Here is a 17281-nt window from a genome sequence, read left to right on the forward strand (position 1 = left end):
TTTTCAAATGTAATTTATATGCTGTCAGGGTGTTAGAAAACAGAAAGGCTCATTCTGAGAAACAATAAATATTGTGGCCTCCACTCTGCAACCGGTCTTTTGCAAATGCATAGTAAATCCAGGATTTCCTGGACACCAGACACACTTTTCACACTCTCCAAGATGAACACACTAACACAGTATCTCTGTATTCAAGCCTACTCCCTGCCCAAAGAAACAGCAGGAAAAAGTTGCAGACAGACAGTAGCAGTTCCAAAATAACTCGTCAGGCATGCCCCCAGCATCATTTTTCCAGTCACTGCCTAGACTAAGACAAGAAAGAGCCGAGTTAACTGCACGGGGGCAACTAGAGCCATTCCCAACTACGATTCTGCCTGGGAAGTCCCGTAACCCTCCCCGCCACCGGAGGGGTTACACCCCGAAGCTGCTTACTGGACTCTACTGCAGTATCCCATTAGAGCTTCCTGCACGTTAGAAACTCTTGTGGTTCCTAAAGTTAGTAACGATACACAGTATTTTAGAAAAGATTGCGTAGGTTTGAGAAATACCCAAGTCAGCAAGATTTTCCTTTCACTATTTAACTTATATCCACAATTTTAAAACTAGACCCATACTGTATGTATGACCTTCAGTGAAGCCCAGTTACTAATTTTTAGTGAGGATAATAAAAAGGTACAAGGCACGTGACATAAATTACACAAGCCATACGTTAACCTGTAGAAAACCTGTAGGCCTGCATTCTTACTTGTTACTGAGCTAACTCATACTGCCAAGCGAGGCCAAAACCACCCGTACAAAAGAACCGAGGGTACACCCGTACAAAAGAACCGAGGGTATGTGGCTCAACACCCACTATTTAAGCCCCTGGCCCTTTTCAAGGCAGCATTTTGCAATCCAACCAATATGCCTTTCCAACTGGATATATATCTTAGTATTTTACGACTTAAGCTGTGATTAACTTCTAAAATACATTACGCAAGCAGACAGAAATACAGCAAAGAAAGAAGAGCCATTACCTGAAGAGAATCATTGCAATCCGACATGGAGGACAGGCAAGAAGAAAAATCTGAAACGTTAGAAACAAATTTAAATTAATGATATGATCTCTTTTAGACTCCATTTTCTGTATCTCTCTTTCCCAGTTCTGTATGTGACCAATCATTTCTAACCAGAACTGTTTTACAGCAGAGCTAGAAAAGATTAAAAATCTTGAACAAATTAGAAGGTCTCACATTACCCATATATAAAAGCATTTAAGTAGTACGAGCAGCACCTAGGGTCCGGCTTCTACCAGTGCCTAAGAAACGAGGCAAATTCTAGCCTATTTGATACTGTCATTATAAAAGGTCTCTCATAAAGCAAATTACTCCATCACCAATCATTTTACTACAGCAGCTCCCTTAGCCCTCAATCATGATCAGGCCCTTGCTGTGCTAAAGACCAAGCGTTTACAATGGCAATACTTCACTTTGGCAGCGCGGGACCCAGCTCTTGGAGATCTCATGTGAGATGGCACTCTGTAAAAGCCTCTTAATACTTCCCAAAATAAGGCTACCACAGCATCTGCTCTATGCATAAGCTTAGTAATCATATTTAAGTACATCCATTGCCACACTCAGTAAAGTATTTTTAAAGCACTGTAAAAGTTTCATCGTTCTTATCCAGTTGTTTCACAAGACCAAAAGTAACCAAATACAATTGGAGCAGTACGTTTGTTTTTCTTTCCAGGCCATACTAAATAGGACCCGATTTGAATTTTTATGTAATAAAAGTATTACTGATTTGCAACAATGGCCCATCTAAATTTAGAGGATAACCGTAATTTGTTGATACGGCTGTCCAAAACCTCTCACAGCAACTTCAAACACTTCATATCAGAAAGTCTTATTCTAGATACAAGATTACTACGTATGCATTCAGCGATAAACATCCTATTTTTTATATTGTCCGCTACTGCAAAGAGACAACTTTGGCCTACTGTCTGATAAAAAGTATTTCAGGAAAAAAAAAAAATGGATCATGCCTTTTACTGCTGCTGCTAAAATAAATTCACAAGAGATTATTTCACTGCCAACGTACAAAACAAATTGTCATTAAATCAACTCCAAGTGAGAACATTTGGAGAATGTGTCTGCTTTTGTGGACAAGTCAGATTAGAAAATTCATCAAACATGTTTCTTTGAAGTGTTGCAGGGCTGGGAAGAGGCCTCTGATGTATATTCAAATTAATTACTACCAGATCATGCACTTGCAGCAGCAGAAGTATTAAAGCCTGGATCATACTACTGAGCCCTTGTGTATAAGAGGGGCTTGCTGTCATTACCATACAAACAAATGCATAAATTCCAAGTATTTTACGTCCAGTACAAGTTCTTAATACACAGCCATTTATTTTGCTGATCCACTTACTTGTACGTTTAATTCAAGTCAGTCTCAGTAACAGTTTAGAACATGCACGCACACACAAATTGTTTCTCCTAAGTCACCTAACAAAGGCACAGCAAGAAAGAGCCAGCAGTTAAATTTAACTGAATGTACCCCCAGACATTTTCTTAGGGAATACTGTTAAAATCCAATCAGAGTTTTGCTTAAGTCTTGTATTTAAAAAGCAAGTAATTTCATCTCATCAGGGCAGGTTAAAGAGGAAGAGGACAGAACAGATGCATGATGACAATCCACTGAGGGATGCCTTTTTGTGCTAAGGAAAAGAAAAAAAAAAGAAAAAAGTATATACCAGAAAAATCTTCCAAGAGGTCTATATATTACCTTGCACATAAGACCCATAAGGCTTCCAGGAAAAGTCTCTAAAACTTATTATGCTTCACTATTCTATCTTTGCATATTTTTGCAATAAACTTTGTTTACTAACTAAAGTTCCTTGAATTGTGGATTCTCTTTTCCTTTCTTTGGAGACCATAAATATCTTCTACAGGTCTCTTATAAGAACTATTTTTTTCTCATGCTCCTTGCATGCATTAGTCAAACTTTTTAAACATTCTATGTTGTATGTTAGCAAAAGGAGATACGAAATTTCAAGTCTTACTAGTTCATCCAGAGTTTTCAACTCAGATTATTTTATTATTGCCTTAAATTCAGAAATCTGACACAAGATAGATATTACTTCTGAAGCATAGTTCACACCTTCATGGAAGAAACTCTGCTCTTCCAATATAGATTTTTTTCCTTTTTATTTCCTACATCTTAAAAAAATAAAATTGACCTTTTTCTCTACACTCACAAAATAAACAAACCAGAAATGTGTCTTAATCACACCAGTCATTTCTTTTTCTGACACACTGCAGAGTGCTCCAACTACCACATGGGAGAGCAAAAACTACAAGATGAGTCTGTATATTGTCTGAATTTCACCACCGAGGATGAAAAACAGGTAGGATCAAAAAAGGATGGCCCTGTTACAGAGACCGGGAAGGACATACCAACCTCAAACACTTCACTAACATGCAGACAGGCAAAGAAGAGAACAAGATTCACCGCTGCTTATTTGTACATCAACTCTACTGAAAGAAACACAGTTTCAGGAACTGATGAGGGAAAAATAAATATTTAATATTTTTAAGCATGCAAGTCCTTCTGTTATGAGCCCGACTTCCATTTTTTACGACAGCAGAGAAATCGTAACTAGAACGTTTATGTTAAAACTTTAGAATAATGGACGTAATCTTCAAATATTTCCGCTTTAGCAGTTTAATATCAAGCACTTTCTTTCTAAACATGTATACATTTTCCGTGATAAGTAAAGCTCAACTTCTTACACGGGATGTTTTACAAGACACCCTTGTATCTGATTTTCAAAGAACTGTATCGCTGAGTAGATTCAACCATTATAATGTCATCATTCAGCCCAGAGTTATTAGCAGTCTTAAAATACCTAGTTCACAGCAGACAAGCTCACGAGCTCTACCGCAAGTGTTCACATACTTACCCCATCATCATATTACATTTCACTGTCATGCTGGAAATAAAATCCTTTGCCTTGGAAGAGGAAACAGCTACGTTTTATAAACCAAACAATGTCATGTTAAATTAGCGGCATGGCTGTGTAGAGTTCCCGGCCTCTGTTTTCCTGCGGGAACTCTCAAGGTTTTACGTGCTTGGGCTAGCACGGACGTTAGCCCCCTTCGCCAGCACACCAGGGACTGCCAGTGCTAAGAGGGCAGCATGTATTTTAAACAACACTGAAGTAGGCTTCTCCTTGTTCAAGGCAGGATAACAAAACTTTCAGTTTAGAAGAAGCACTAAAACATAATTTCTATGTCCTTCCTTATTCTGTCAGATCCATTACACATTACATTTTGCCTTGTTACAGATGAAAAGAAGGACAAAGAATTAACCAGAAATCCAAAAATGTACAAAAGTAACTATTTCGGGAGGGAAAAAATAAGCTATAATTAAGCTTACATTAAGCTATATACCTTGTCTGATAGGCCGAATTCTGGGCACAGTTCTGATAATTCCCTTCCCCTTTCATCTCTCAAAAAAAAAAAAAAAAAAGCGCAGATTTAGAACAGGATTACAGAGATCAACAAGAATGATTGAAAAGTACAGAACATCTTCCATACATGGATTGATTTCACACATTAAGACTCTTCAGTCTGTAAAGGACTACAGGCTAATGACAGCGAGACAAAAAAGGTACAAAATCATGAGTGGCCTTGAGGAAAAGTATCGCTAACAAGTCCTAGGTGGGGACAATATCGTGAGTCGGGCTGTCCGAGTCTTTCTCACCAGCCCAGGACCAGAAGATTCTACAGTTGTTCTCAGGCAATAAACTGCAAAGAAACTCCTAACACCGGCCAGTCTGCAAACTGAAGTTCACTTTAACCTTGAGGACCCAGATGAAAACAAAAAGTCAGAAATTCCGTCAATCTACTTCATAATTGCTCTGCAAGACCATAAATATCATTGACCATCCCCATGGGAAATATTTCTGGCATGAAGAACTGCATGGCCAGCACTCCCCTGCATAAGCCCAAATACAAAGGTCACACCACAACACATGATGGATCAGCAGGGCTGTTCCAGTTTGGAGACTGTAATGCCCAGGATTGCACAGCTTAACTATTCCTTCACCAAGACACGATCTTAAAGAGACTGAACTCATGGTTGCTGTGAACTAACCCAGGACTGGGCTGCAAATCAGTCTAACCCACACTCCCTTCTCCTAACCACACGCTAAGAAGAAGAGAAAGCTCCAAGTGGTATCTACAGGTCTGGGACAGACAGGAAGGCAGAAGGAAATGCATGGGAGTTTTCCACCTGTAGTAATACGGTTTTTAAAATTTTTCTAAAGGAAACGTGTGCAACCCTGTCGTTTAGTATTTGGCAGAGTTCCCAAGAAATACCTTTTTGAGTTCAGTAAACTTTAGAGATCATTATTTCCTTAAATCTGATTTTATTACTCATTTGTGTCAGCATAGCAGGTAGAAGATCTGTATGTAAAAGGACTATTCTGAAGACACTAAGAAGGCAATGTCGCATTAATTTATTCAGAAAACTTATTTGATCACAAACAGGAGCATGTGAAAGACTACAAATCTGTACAGTGTTATTTTTATTTTTAATCTTTTGATCTTGCAAGATGTGACCTAAAGAAAAATGTTTCTTCATTTGGTTATAGATAAACTGTTCTCTTTAAAGAAGTGAACAGAGCAAAGTCTATTAGGATCCACACGACTGTTACAGGAGGTCAAGAGAAGGTTTCTCTCCCTGCTCCGTCAACCCTCACTGCCCACATAAAAAGCAGAGAGAGATAAAAGGCTGTCTTTGCTATTCCCACGGTATAATGTGAGCAGTGGCATTCTGCAGGGCTTCAGCAGCACTTGCAACTCTTCGTTTGCCAACTAATTAAAAAACAATACTTTCAGACTATGCATTCCCTACCCTTAGGTTTCCTGGCAGCATGAACAAGATAGCAACAGGTAGATAGCACAAAGCATTACACTGGCCCTCCACAACTCCCTGTGAAGTTCACTCCCCTTTTTAATCACTAAAAGAAAGCATAGACAAACAAGGGAAATGTTACTGTTAAAAAGGAACTGGGTAGCTGGGGAAAAAAAAACAGTTCCATTTTCATAAATTCATTTTTAGAAGTCAGAATTTAAAAAAAAATAAAAATTACTCCTTGACATTGTAATAGTACTTCTAGGTAAAAGTCAAACTCCCATGCATAGAGAAAAGGCTAAGTATCAACCAAAATAAGCTGGTATTTTGCAGCAAGTTAGGTTTTTTAATTGATTATATCTGTTTTCCTAGTGCCAAAAGTTTACTAAATCTGCCTTATTACAACCACAACATACTCAGATATTGAGAAACTCAAACTTCAACACACAGTCCCAAATATATTAGCGAGCTACCACCTATAGTAGCTAAAATCTACTGTACTAGAACGCCTGCCAGCATTTTACCCAGCCTGTCATCATGAGCCAAGGCTTGTCTAAAACAGAGATCCAAAAACCAGTTGATTAAATACATAAAATTAGAGGCTGTGGTACATGCTGGAGTTATATCTAGGAACATCCTCAGATACTAGCAAGGATGTATATATTTATGTTATGTTGCAGGTTCCAAAAGCTTTGAAATCATTGCCATAAAATAATGTCAGCTGCAAATTTTCTCGTCTAATATTTCCTAGTTTCTTTGACATGTAAGCATGCCACATTCCACTGCTAGTTTTAGTAATCAACATTCTAAAAATCAAGACAAGTGAAATCTCAAGAGCTATTCTCAAAAGATACGCACAATGTTTTGTTTGAAAAGGATGCGAATGAAGGGTGTAACAGCAATACTGTCTCTGAACTCAAGTATTTTTTAGTGCACTGAGGCAGCGAATGCCGTCAAAACTTGTCATGAAAGGCTTTTCTGCTGCCAGTCTTAGTCCTGCCGAGACAGAAATACGCATAACACAAAGATCATCTTGTTTGATCAGAAACAAACTAAAAATACAAAAGACGAAAATTCAAAAGGTAGCGGGGGAAGAAAAGAACCAAGTCACATAACTCTAACCATTCCAGATTAAACATCACACAACTAGCACTTACAATATCAATGGCAACGCTTACAGATGTCTGAGTAAAGTGGTTTCTGGCAGAAGATAGCAACGCAGGCTACAGGTAAAATCACTGTATCTCACATATGCAGCACAGATTTCATTTACCTTTCAAAACAGCAGCTTGTCCGTCCCTGAGCCGCCTCTTTGATTTAGTATCGCCTTGCAGCAGACTGGAAACGTATCTTTCCTTTCAAACATTCCAGTCATGATCACTTAACCAGGTCATAAATTGCTTGTTTTGGTATACTATTTCAAAATGAAAGCTTCAAGGGGTTAGATTTCAATTTCTATTTGTAATATTCAAAGCAATGTGAAAAATCAAAAAATCCATGGAAACTGGAATAATTTTTTTTTTGGGGGGGGGGGGCAGGCTTTGGCCAATCTGCACTGAAATAAAATTTTTCACCCTTTCCTAGGTGTATCAAAGTACCTTCCAGAGCAGGAGAGATTAAAAGGTATGTTTAAAAGGCTCAGATACAGCAGTAAGGTTAAGTGTATTTTACTGCACACATGAAAACCATCCGTTTACCCCCACAATGGTAAAATGTAAGGCAAGGAACGTTCAAGCAGTTGGATAATTTAAAAGACGTAGAAGACTTTGTTAATTATCTCCAAAATTAATTTTTCAAGTAAGTTCAAAACAATCACCCTATCATTTATCAGAAAGCAATGGTCTAATAACTCCATCATACAGCTTTGATTCGGCATCTAGGTATATGTTAGATGTCAACTGGTTTTGCATAAACTATCAATTCAGCACAAAACAGCCGTATCACTTAAAAGCCATCTGTTTGCCTTCTAAAAGGGAACTTTAAAAAACAAACGTAACTGTGGTTTGGTTAAGTTCAGACTGCCAAATCTAAAAAGAGAACGGAGATCAAAAGATGTTGCGTTCTTACGGCTAAATAGCAGCAGTTTGAATGTATTTAATATTTTAGCATAAAAAACCTCTGCTGCCTTACTGCAACCATCAGACAGGTTCTAGGATAAATTCATGAGTCCTGTGGAATTGTTAATCTAGCGTTAAGTATTCTCATGATTCAAAGCAACACTGCTGGCAGAGCATGAAGTGATACTACAGTAAAAGTCGTTTCTGTGATATATAAACCAGACGCTGGAAACATAAGCAGCTGCCTGTCCCTCCCTCCAGCCTCCCAGTTTCCCAGCTCTACCCAAGCACGAAAGAAGTGCAGCGAGTTGGACAATTTCCATCCCCTACAATCTAATGTCCTGTAAATTATATATGTTCATTGGGACCTTCTAGATTAGCCTCCCCCTCCACAGGCTTAGTTTGTTTACTCAACAAACCTGTACTCACCTTCTTCTCTTTTACGGCCTTAGGTGAAAGATTTCTAGACTTCTCATATTTTAGGGTTAATTATTAACGTAAGACTCAGGTCTTTCTATGTGTGCAGTAGCATTAGCTATCACATCTTAGGAATCAGTATTTCAGAGAAAAAGTGTCATTGAGGTTACTTTTCTTCCTTTTTCTCTAATCACTATCTGCACCAGCCCTTTACTAGCAGCGGGTTACTTCCTTCCCATTCCTAGCTTAATGCTTTAGCAAAACCCGACAGTCAAAAACTTAGCTGGGGGTCAAAAAACAAAAGAGGCTGAATGAAAAAAAAAAAAAAAAAAAAAAAAAAAATTCAAAAGTCCAATTTCTTAAGAAAAATTAATTTGCACTGAATTCAGATTAACTTGCATTTACATTCGTCAGTGGCAGTGTGGAAGCTTGCATGAGTACACAATAAGATTCTCATTCTGCATATTCATATACATTCACTTTTGTTACTTTTTCCCCAAGCACCATGTTTCACATCAGTTTCCTACAGAGGCAAAACCGTCGCAGAAAAGTCCTGGCTCTACTCTGCCTCAAGTCACCAATACCTTTTTCTTGTCACAGTTCACAATTCCTCAATTTGTAGGACTTTCCAACAGAAATTTGTAATCTTTAAAAAACAGCAAGGTAATAAATATCTAATATACAAATGATTTTCGCCAAAGAAACAGAAACAGTAGCACAATCCATAAAAAGCCAAGGCATATAGCATCATATTCCTGATAACTGAAGTTGGCACTTCACCAAGTATTAAAGTAAACAATTAAATACACTCGACCCTAATTACTTGGCCATCTGAATAAACGTAAATCCTTACCACAGCTATGTAAAGCCCCGAGGAAGCGTCACGAGAAACGTTGAGTCCCATTACGCTCTTCGCGGGTTTCAAATTCAGGGTACAGAACATCAACGCAGTTCCGACTGCTAACAGCGAAGGCGGTTGATGTACAACCGCCGCAGTACAACTCGTCATCTGTGACCGGGAGTGTCAACACTTACACAAGGGCAAGGGAGACAATGAAGAAGGGGTTTTTAGAATGGAAATCATTAGGTGAAAGTCATCCCAATCCCTGGAATTCACAAGGTGCCCAATATGGTTACTGCTGCTATTTGATTTAGTCCACCACTCTACTGAAGTTCCTAAAGGGCTGAGGCAGCTCTTACTGAAACACCAGTTTAAGGTGTTAGCAAACAACCTACATGGAATGGTGTGTGGAACTGCTCGATCGGTTAAAAAAATCCATCCTAAAAATATATTGCAGTCAACAGCGATACAACACTGGACAGTACACTGAAACAATTCATAGCAATAGCTCCATTCTCAAAAAAAAAAGGGGGAAAAAAGAAACAAAACAGAAGAGGAAAAAAGCAACAATAAGAGGCCTCTCTCTCCATAACATGTTGCTCAACTACGTTGTTACCCTTGGATCAATATTTGCTTTAAATCTATGATAATCTCATCCAGACAAACCAGTATCTGATTACCTAATTATTCATCTAATGGCCTTTAGATAATAACCCTCAGTGTAAATATTCGGGGTAAGAGAAAGTTAAGCTTTTTCACCTAGCATTTCCTGCTCCTTTCTAGAGATTGATTACTTCTTGTCAATTCCCCCCTTTTTATATTCTTTTCTCCTAAGAATATACAGAATAAAGGAGAGAATTACTCAAGTATGCTTTCTACCCTCAAGCACAGCAGGTATTTCCAAATTGTAGCAACTTCAACACAAAGGCTTACCTTAGCCTAGAGCTTTAAACTGCAATTGCTCAGCCAGAACATTCCCTGGTAGCACAACATATTACCGTGATCCCTATCACCCGGACTAAAGCGCACGCATTTTCAGCTCAAGATAAAGCATGTACTGGCCAAATCTTCTCCAAGTTGAAGCGGTGAACCGTAATCTCTTCAAACAAAGAAAACGGTGATCCACAGCCTCAAAACACATCTGCTGTTCTTGTTATACTAAATTAAAAATTACTATTATTTCTGAATAAGAATCCTTGTCTCGTAGTATTTCTCAATTTCTCTACTGTATGCTGGGATTTACTAAAAATAAGCACAGTGGTGAAACAAACTATACACAGTGTTAAAATTATCACAGAAAAGCTTTTCCTCAGCTCAGTAAATAATTATTACATTAATTACGGTGCCTGCTAAAGCCTTTGAACTTCAGTTGACGGTGTTTTTTAAACACAGCAAAGTCATTGCTTAAAAATAAATTGTAACAATTAAGAAAAAATTGACAGTTATTGGAACCAAAGGCAGATTAAACCATACAAGTGAGCCATGGTTTTTTTGGAAAGCCAAACTAATAGTTCCGGAGCATCTCAGACCCAGTATAAAGGACCTGATGATCCGTCTCATGACCTGTCACTTCATATCTATGCCCCCTGAGCTGCTATCACCTTTCTAGCAGTAAAATGCGCTCTTCTGCAAGAAATAAGGCTTGCCATCAAGAAATATTGGGGCTTTCAGCCCTTTCATTGCTCTTCACCTGCCCTTTTTCACCACACACTCTGATGAATTCCCTCCCTAGCAATCAGCTTTAGGAGGAAGTATCTCAAGTTAATTTGCGGTTGTAAAAAGAAAGCCTTGTCTCTTATGCAGGTCTAAAAATCGAGCTGCATACTTCATAATCCGATGTTTGTGAGCTGTGACTACGTATATCTTCCACTGAAGTTTAAAATGGCGAATTTTATGTCTACCAGATAGCGTTTCAGAGCACCGAAAGGATTGCTGACCTTGCTACAACACTCACACCCCTCATTAATGTAACTGATTTGGGAATAAATGGTCCTATACTACAAACATACAGCCTTGCTTTTCTCAAATATTTTTTTACAACCCGTAACATACTAAATTCTACCAAATTTCATTTTTATTATATCTCCCGAGTTCTGTCTTCTGAAGTGCTTTAAAAATTCCAAGTTCTGCAGGTAGCAGTACCAGGTTTTAGAACGTAGGAGGTATACATGAAAATTAGGTAGGTAAGGGAAATACACACACGTACAAAAAGGGAGTTTTAGTAGCTTACATTTGGAGACTTACATTTTGAAAAACGTGTATATGTATATTCATAGGAAATTTTGCCTTTGCTGCTCTACATCTTGCCCAACAGTCTTAATACATTAAGCAGCAAAAGAAACTACTGAAAAACATTTTCAACCTAGAATACTGCTACCCTTTAAAAATAGAGTAACTCATTAAACTTTTACTTGCAGGCTGTTGCTCATGAAACCCAACACCAGTACTCAGTGTGATTTCTATAAAGATTTACTGAATTTCTGTAATCAAAGATTCTTCGTACTCACTCCCAAATAAGAGGATATGAATGTCCCTTTGATTTTAATTCAAGAGACGGAATATAGAAAATCATACATAATTTAACTGGATTCTACCAAATACCACAAAGCATTGACGAGCAGCGTATGCAAATTAAATCTAGATTCACACTTGAAAAAAAAATCACACTTTACTACATAATCAGATTTTTTCCAAGGTTTAAAAAAAAAAAAGAATAGGAAGGAGCGGAGAGAAGAGGAGATAATTAATTAGTTACATGTTATATGTTGGGACATACTCCCAAATGACGCAGAATTCAATCAAGCTATGTTTATTATGTCTGTTCCAAAAACAGCCCATTGTTTCCAAAAAGACAGTAGCCTCTTTTGCAGAGGACAGAAAGGATCCAGGTCTCTCAAGAAGCTAAAACTGGAAATAATGAACACAGGATTTAGTATTTACTGAACTGTAGATGAACTTAGCACTGTTTTTAGTTATGCAAACATCAGGTCAAGATCACAGGACAAAACTGGACTCCCCTATACTTCTTTCCCTTGCTTTTTTTTCCCACCTATCACTTCCCCTTTAGTTTACTTCTCTTTGCCTAAAAAGATCACTGTTTGCAGTAATCATCCAGCAATACAAGTGTTTCCTATAAAAAAAAAAAAATCTCTTTATGCCAGACAAATGTCAGTCCTTAACTGTCTTAAGTGCAATAATTTGGTGTAGATTTGGAAGAGAATTATCACAACTTGCCAGCTGAGGATTTACCACTGAGAAACGATTCTGTAGGAAGAACATTTGCAAACCATTTCCCAAAACAAGCAAAAAAAAGTCCCCAAACTCATTTTACAGATTGGTATTAAGTCACCGTTCTGGAAGAAGGCACTGGCATACTGAAATCAAGGAAGCTGACAATTAACAATTTAAGAGAAGGACTAGCTCTACCTATCGTTTTAGGATTAGATTATAGTCATATTTCTGCCACTTCCCTAAACAAGGCTTCAGGAAATTTATACACACTTCTAATTTCTACAGATTGGTCAGTCATAGCATTCAGTGTTCAGAACGAAACCATCTTAGCAAAGCTCCAAGAAGCCAAATTAAAACTATCAGCTTCAAGATCCAACTCACAAATCTAAAATCCAAATTGAAAAGAGAAAAAAATAGTAATCACACAATCATTAGGGTTGGACAGGACCTTCTGAAATCACTTCACCCTGCCACTGTTACCCACAAACTCTGATTTAGGTGGCTTCATGTAATAGTTTTTCCTTACACTTTGTTTTCCAAATTTCTCTTTTGCAACACAGACTAATTTTATCTCTGGGTCCTGGTTTATATTTGCCTACATTTAATCTTAGTTGCCTGTTAATTCCAGCCTGACGTCTTACAGGACATCAAGAGACACCTGTGTTTATGCATTCTCATTAAGTTACATTGATTGTGAACAACAGCACGCAAAAAATGTCAGAAATTACAAACTGAGGGTACAGGATGCAGAGTTTTTGATGGAAATTCTAACTGCTCCTTCACTGAACCTGAAATTAAGAACTTCTATGTGAATACAAGTGTTTTGATTGAAAAGTTTAAAAATGTATACTTTAAAGAATATAGAACAGATAAAGAAATTGGTTTTGATATGATTGGTTTTGACATTGCAAGGCATGGAATTTTCCTTTCACCTCACTAAAGCAATGCTGTATTTCGATGCTCACACACAAGGAGACACCACTTACATATATGCTCCTCAACAACCATGCTCTGGGTGCTGCTAAAAGTCTCCTTTACAAAACTTTAAAAGAAATCAATAGCGCTGTAAGTGGCTACTGGGTGAATGCTCCCTCTTACACTGCTGAATCAGAAACTTAAAAAGATTTCCTTCACATCTTCAATTCAAATCCTGTCATTATGGGTGGGTCCTGACACACTCAAAAGGATTAATGCCTTGAAAATACAACACCTGATCCCCTAAACAGACACTGAATTCTTTCCTGCTACGCAAAGAATAGGCTTGCAACACCCTAGTGGACTTAATGTTTCCCTTTTAGGATACCCTTTTATGCCAGGTTTACAGCAGTATCATTGGTCCAGTCATATCCTCAGTCCTAAAAAGAGAGCGTTTCTTTGGGTTTCTTAATAGAGGTATTAAAATAATTTACATAAAGAGTGGCCTTATTGAAAAGAAAGAGCTTAGCATGAATTCCTTCACAGACTTCCCCCACCACCCACTAACTAAATATTGTACAAAACCATCCCCATCCCTATTGGATAGCTGTCAAAGAAACCACAGATGTTTCAATTCACCTTTGGTTTAAAATATATAAATTTTTAAAAACTGAAGTATTTATCTCTCGATGATGCCGCACTTACGTCACTGGTGAAGAAACAATACCGCCCTTCTTCCTCCAAAAGCTATGCAAGAAACCAAAACAAAGACCAGGACTGGAAACGAATAGCACTGGTTCTAGATAATTCAACCAGGTGGCAGGATGGCAACAAATTCTCTGAATCTGATTAACCATAAGAACCGTTTAGGCCATTAAATACATTCATTTGATCGACAATTCATCCTTGCAATGACACACCTAAACTAGTTCCTCCCACCTATGAAAAAGATTTGATTTGAACACAGGTTGGCAGAAATTAAGACACCTGATCAAAACCGACTCACTTGTAGAACTCAGTATCCATTATATTACACAGTTTTGTCTGCCTAAACGCACCACGGATGTGATTCCCATTTTATTTTGTGCTTTCATTTCAGTCTTAGGTCTTTTAAAAGCAGGACTTTTGCTTTTATGCAGAGAAAATCTGAAGGATAGTTTCCAGTTCCAAATATTTTGGCTCAGAGCCCAGAGCCTTTGTTGCTCTGAGGTGAAACAGTCTCGGCTGAAGAAAAGGAAAACAGAAATTGAGTGAAAGAAGAGACCTTTACCAACAGCTACTGTTGGCTTCCCTTTGAAGGGATCTTGATCCTTGTCACAAGTTTCATCTCTTCACCTCCTCCTTTGTTCATCCTAATGTTTAGGTGCAGCAGCAGGATTACGTACAAACTACTGTAAGAACAGAAGCAAAGGGTAAATTGTATTTTCACGTATTTCACCTTGCCAACCTGTTGCCCTTGGCAAATTCAGGCCAGTAAAACAACGCTTGCAAGATTCCAACTACTATGTATTGCTTTTCTGCTGATGGAGGTCATTGACTATCTTTGTATCACATCTGTTTTCTCCGCTGAAAGCTGTTGGTTTTGCAGCTATCTTCAGTCTCTACGTTAAACCCAGGCCTATTTCTGATACATCTGTTTGAGGATGAAGAGGCACAGCTTTTGAATTTTGGTAACATACCCATCTTCTTCAATTTCGCAAATGCTGGAACACCATTTCTAATGAGTAATTATCATAGGATTATTAAAAAAAAAAAAAAAAAAGCTTCACAATTGCTCAAAAAGAGATTAAGAACTGCCCATGCCCGACTACAGAGATTAAGCCTCCATCTTCCTGGGGGAGAGCATTAATGAATGAGGCAAGCAAGCCTAGCTCCCCCATTTACATGTAAGCTTTACCTTTTGCTGAATACTTATCATAACACCATATCAAGACAACTAAACTTTCAAATCATAATGGTAACGTATCCTCACCTTCTTCCCAGAGAATCAGTAGGAAAATTTTCCAGTAAACATTGATTATTGCCAAGAAATGGAATGTGGCAATATTATTTTAATTATTTCTACAGTTCTTGCATACCTTCTACTTTCCCCTTCCTTACCAATACTGACTAATTAATTGCACAGAAATTGTTACCACTTCACGGGAAACAAAGTGTCCTACAGTGTAAAATACTGAGCTACCATTGCATCACTGCTTAGGTATTTACATAACCTACTAATTAAGTTTTGGAACTGTAAGTTAATTGCTGTAAAGGTCTCGAATATTGCTGTAAGAGCTTGGTTTTCCCCTCGTGAAATAATACCCATCTCCCGCAACCCTCTGGTACAACCAGAAAAGATGTTTCCATTCTGCGTTCTGCAAAGGGAGACTAAGAATGGCGTTGGTCCGATTTTCACGCTACCCATCTCAGACAAATGTTATCATGGCAGCTTTTATGAAAGCCTTTTTGACATCCTTCCATTAATTCTTCAGCTTAAATTCTGTAAGTTGTCCAGTGCTGAGGGTACAATATTAGCAAAATGAAACAAAATAGTAATAATTTTTGACATCTCCCACAGTCCTGACCAAGTTCAGATGTGGGGAAACTGACGGTTAAGTACACATGCAGGAACATTGATAAACACAGCCCGTAAGCTTTAGATAGCACAGTTCAGTAACTCTTTATGAATGTTGCTGTTATTCTGGAAGCTACACAAATTGCACATTATCATCCATCAACCACCAAGCCATGAGTCATTAAAGCACATAGTTTATCCACAGGTACTAAGCCAGATCGGTTTGTTCACCCCATGTATGAGACATGGGTAACACCTGTCTCCTTACTATTCAGGTGCTAAAATTAGAAAGGCAAACCAACGTCGCCGGCACAAAGAGTAATTTGTTTCTTCAACACCTTCACAAAATACATTCACACCCCTGAAAGTCACTTCCTTGAAAAAGCTGCACATAAATTACATAGCTGCTTTAGCAGTAATCTTGTTTTCATCAAATTTGGTGCAAATTTTACCACTGCTGTCGATGGAAACAGCGTTGTCTATACTTGAAACAAGGATTAGGTGAAAGCAAGCGGTGAGATAGCCTTAATTTTTTGCATTTTCAAGCAGAGATTTGGACGTTAGCCACAGTTGCAATTTCACCCTTTCATTTGACTTAGTTTTTAATCAGCTGAATTGAAATCTATGAAAAAAACCAAATGAATCTTAACATATTTATACTGATTCTTGGCATCTGTACTTTTGCTATGCACTTTCGGTCTACAAGCCGACTTTGGGGAAAAAACACTGCTTTGCAAGTATAAAACTACAGCAAACTTCCTGGTGAGCGTCCGCAAGCCTTACCTGCATCACAGTGACCACATGACAGGGATTCAGGAGGTAAATGACAGTCCTGGTGGCAAACTTGAACCCCACCTCCAGCCCGAAAATGAGACAGAGCACCACCAGCAGCACGTTCTTGCCCAAGCTCTCCTGCTTGGTCTGGGGCTGCTGCAGCAGGTGACCCTCCAGCTCCCCGAAATGCAGCTGCCGGAGCTTCCACAGGGACAGAAGGATCTCCACGACGCCCACGCTGAGGAAGACCAAACTCTCCAGAAAGCGCTGCTGCCCAGAGAGAAAGGCCGCGCATTCCGGCCCTCCGTTGCCAGCAAAGCTGGGGTCCACACCCCCGTACATCCAGTCCAGGAGGTTATGGAGGCTGTAACGAGACATGGTGGGCCGGTGCCTCTTCTCCTCCCCGTCACTCTCCAGGAACAGGTAGGAGCAAGGTGGAATCAAAGCCAAAATGCCCTCGGGCTGACGGAACATGAAACGCGAGGGCGGCCCCTCTGTAGTCCCCTTCCTCCCCAAGCCTCAGGAGAAGCAAGCTCAGGGCAAGGCTGATTTTTGGCGCTTTTCCTTTCGATGCCAGGACGAGACCCG

The 17281-nt window shown here is 38.8% G+C and overlaps 1 protein-coding gene across 1 annotated transcript in view; it reads right to left on the reverse strand.

The window, feature by feature from the left end:
• The window catches only part of TMEM164 (transmembrane protein 164), a 40207-nt gene extending 22932 nt beyond the window's left edge, over positions 1 to 17275 (reverse strand). Inside the window, exons 1-2 of the mRNA XM_009646638.2 lie at positions 16703 to 17275; positions 1017 to 1066 (exon numbers count right to left, since the gene is read on the reverse strand). Coding sequence (XP_009644933.1) covers positions 1017 to 1066; positions 16703 to 17167 — 515 coding nt within the window. The 5' untranslated portion in view covers positions 17168 to 17275. The remainder of the gene's footprint in view (positions 1 to 1016; positions 1067 to 16702) is intronic.
• Between the last annotated feature and the right edge of the window lie 6 nt (positions 17276 to 17281).

Source organism: Egretta garzetta, unplaced genomic scaffold (assembly GCF_000687185.1).
Source record: "Egretta garzetta isolate BGI_Z169 unplaced genomic scaffold, ASM68718v1 scaffold411, whole genome shotgun sequence".
In the NCBI taxonomy this organism is placed as follows: Eukaryota; Metazoa; Chordata; class Aves; order Pelecaniformes; family Ardeidae; genus Egretta; species Egretta garzetta.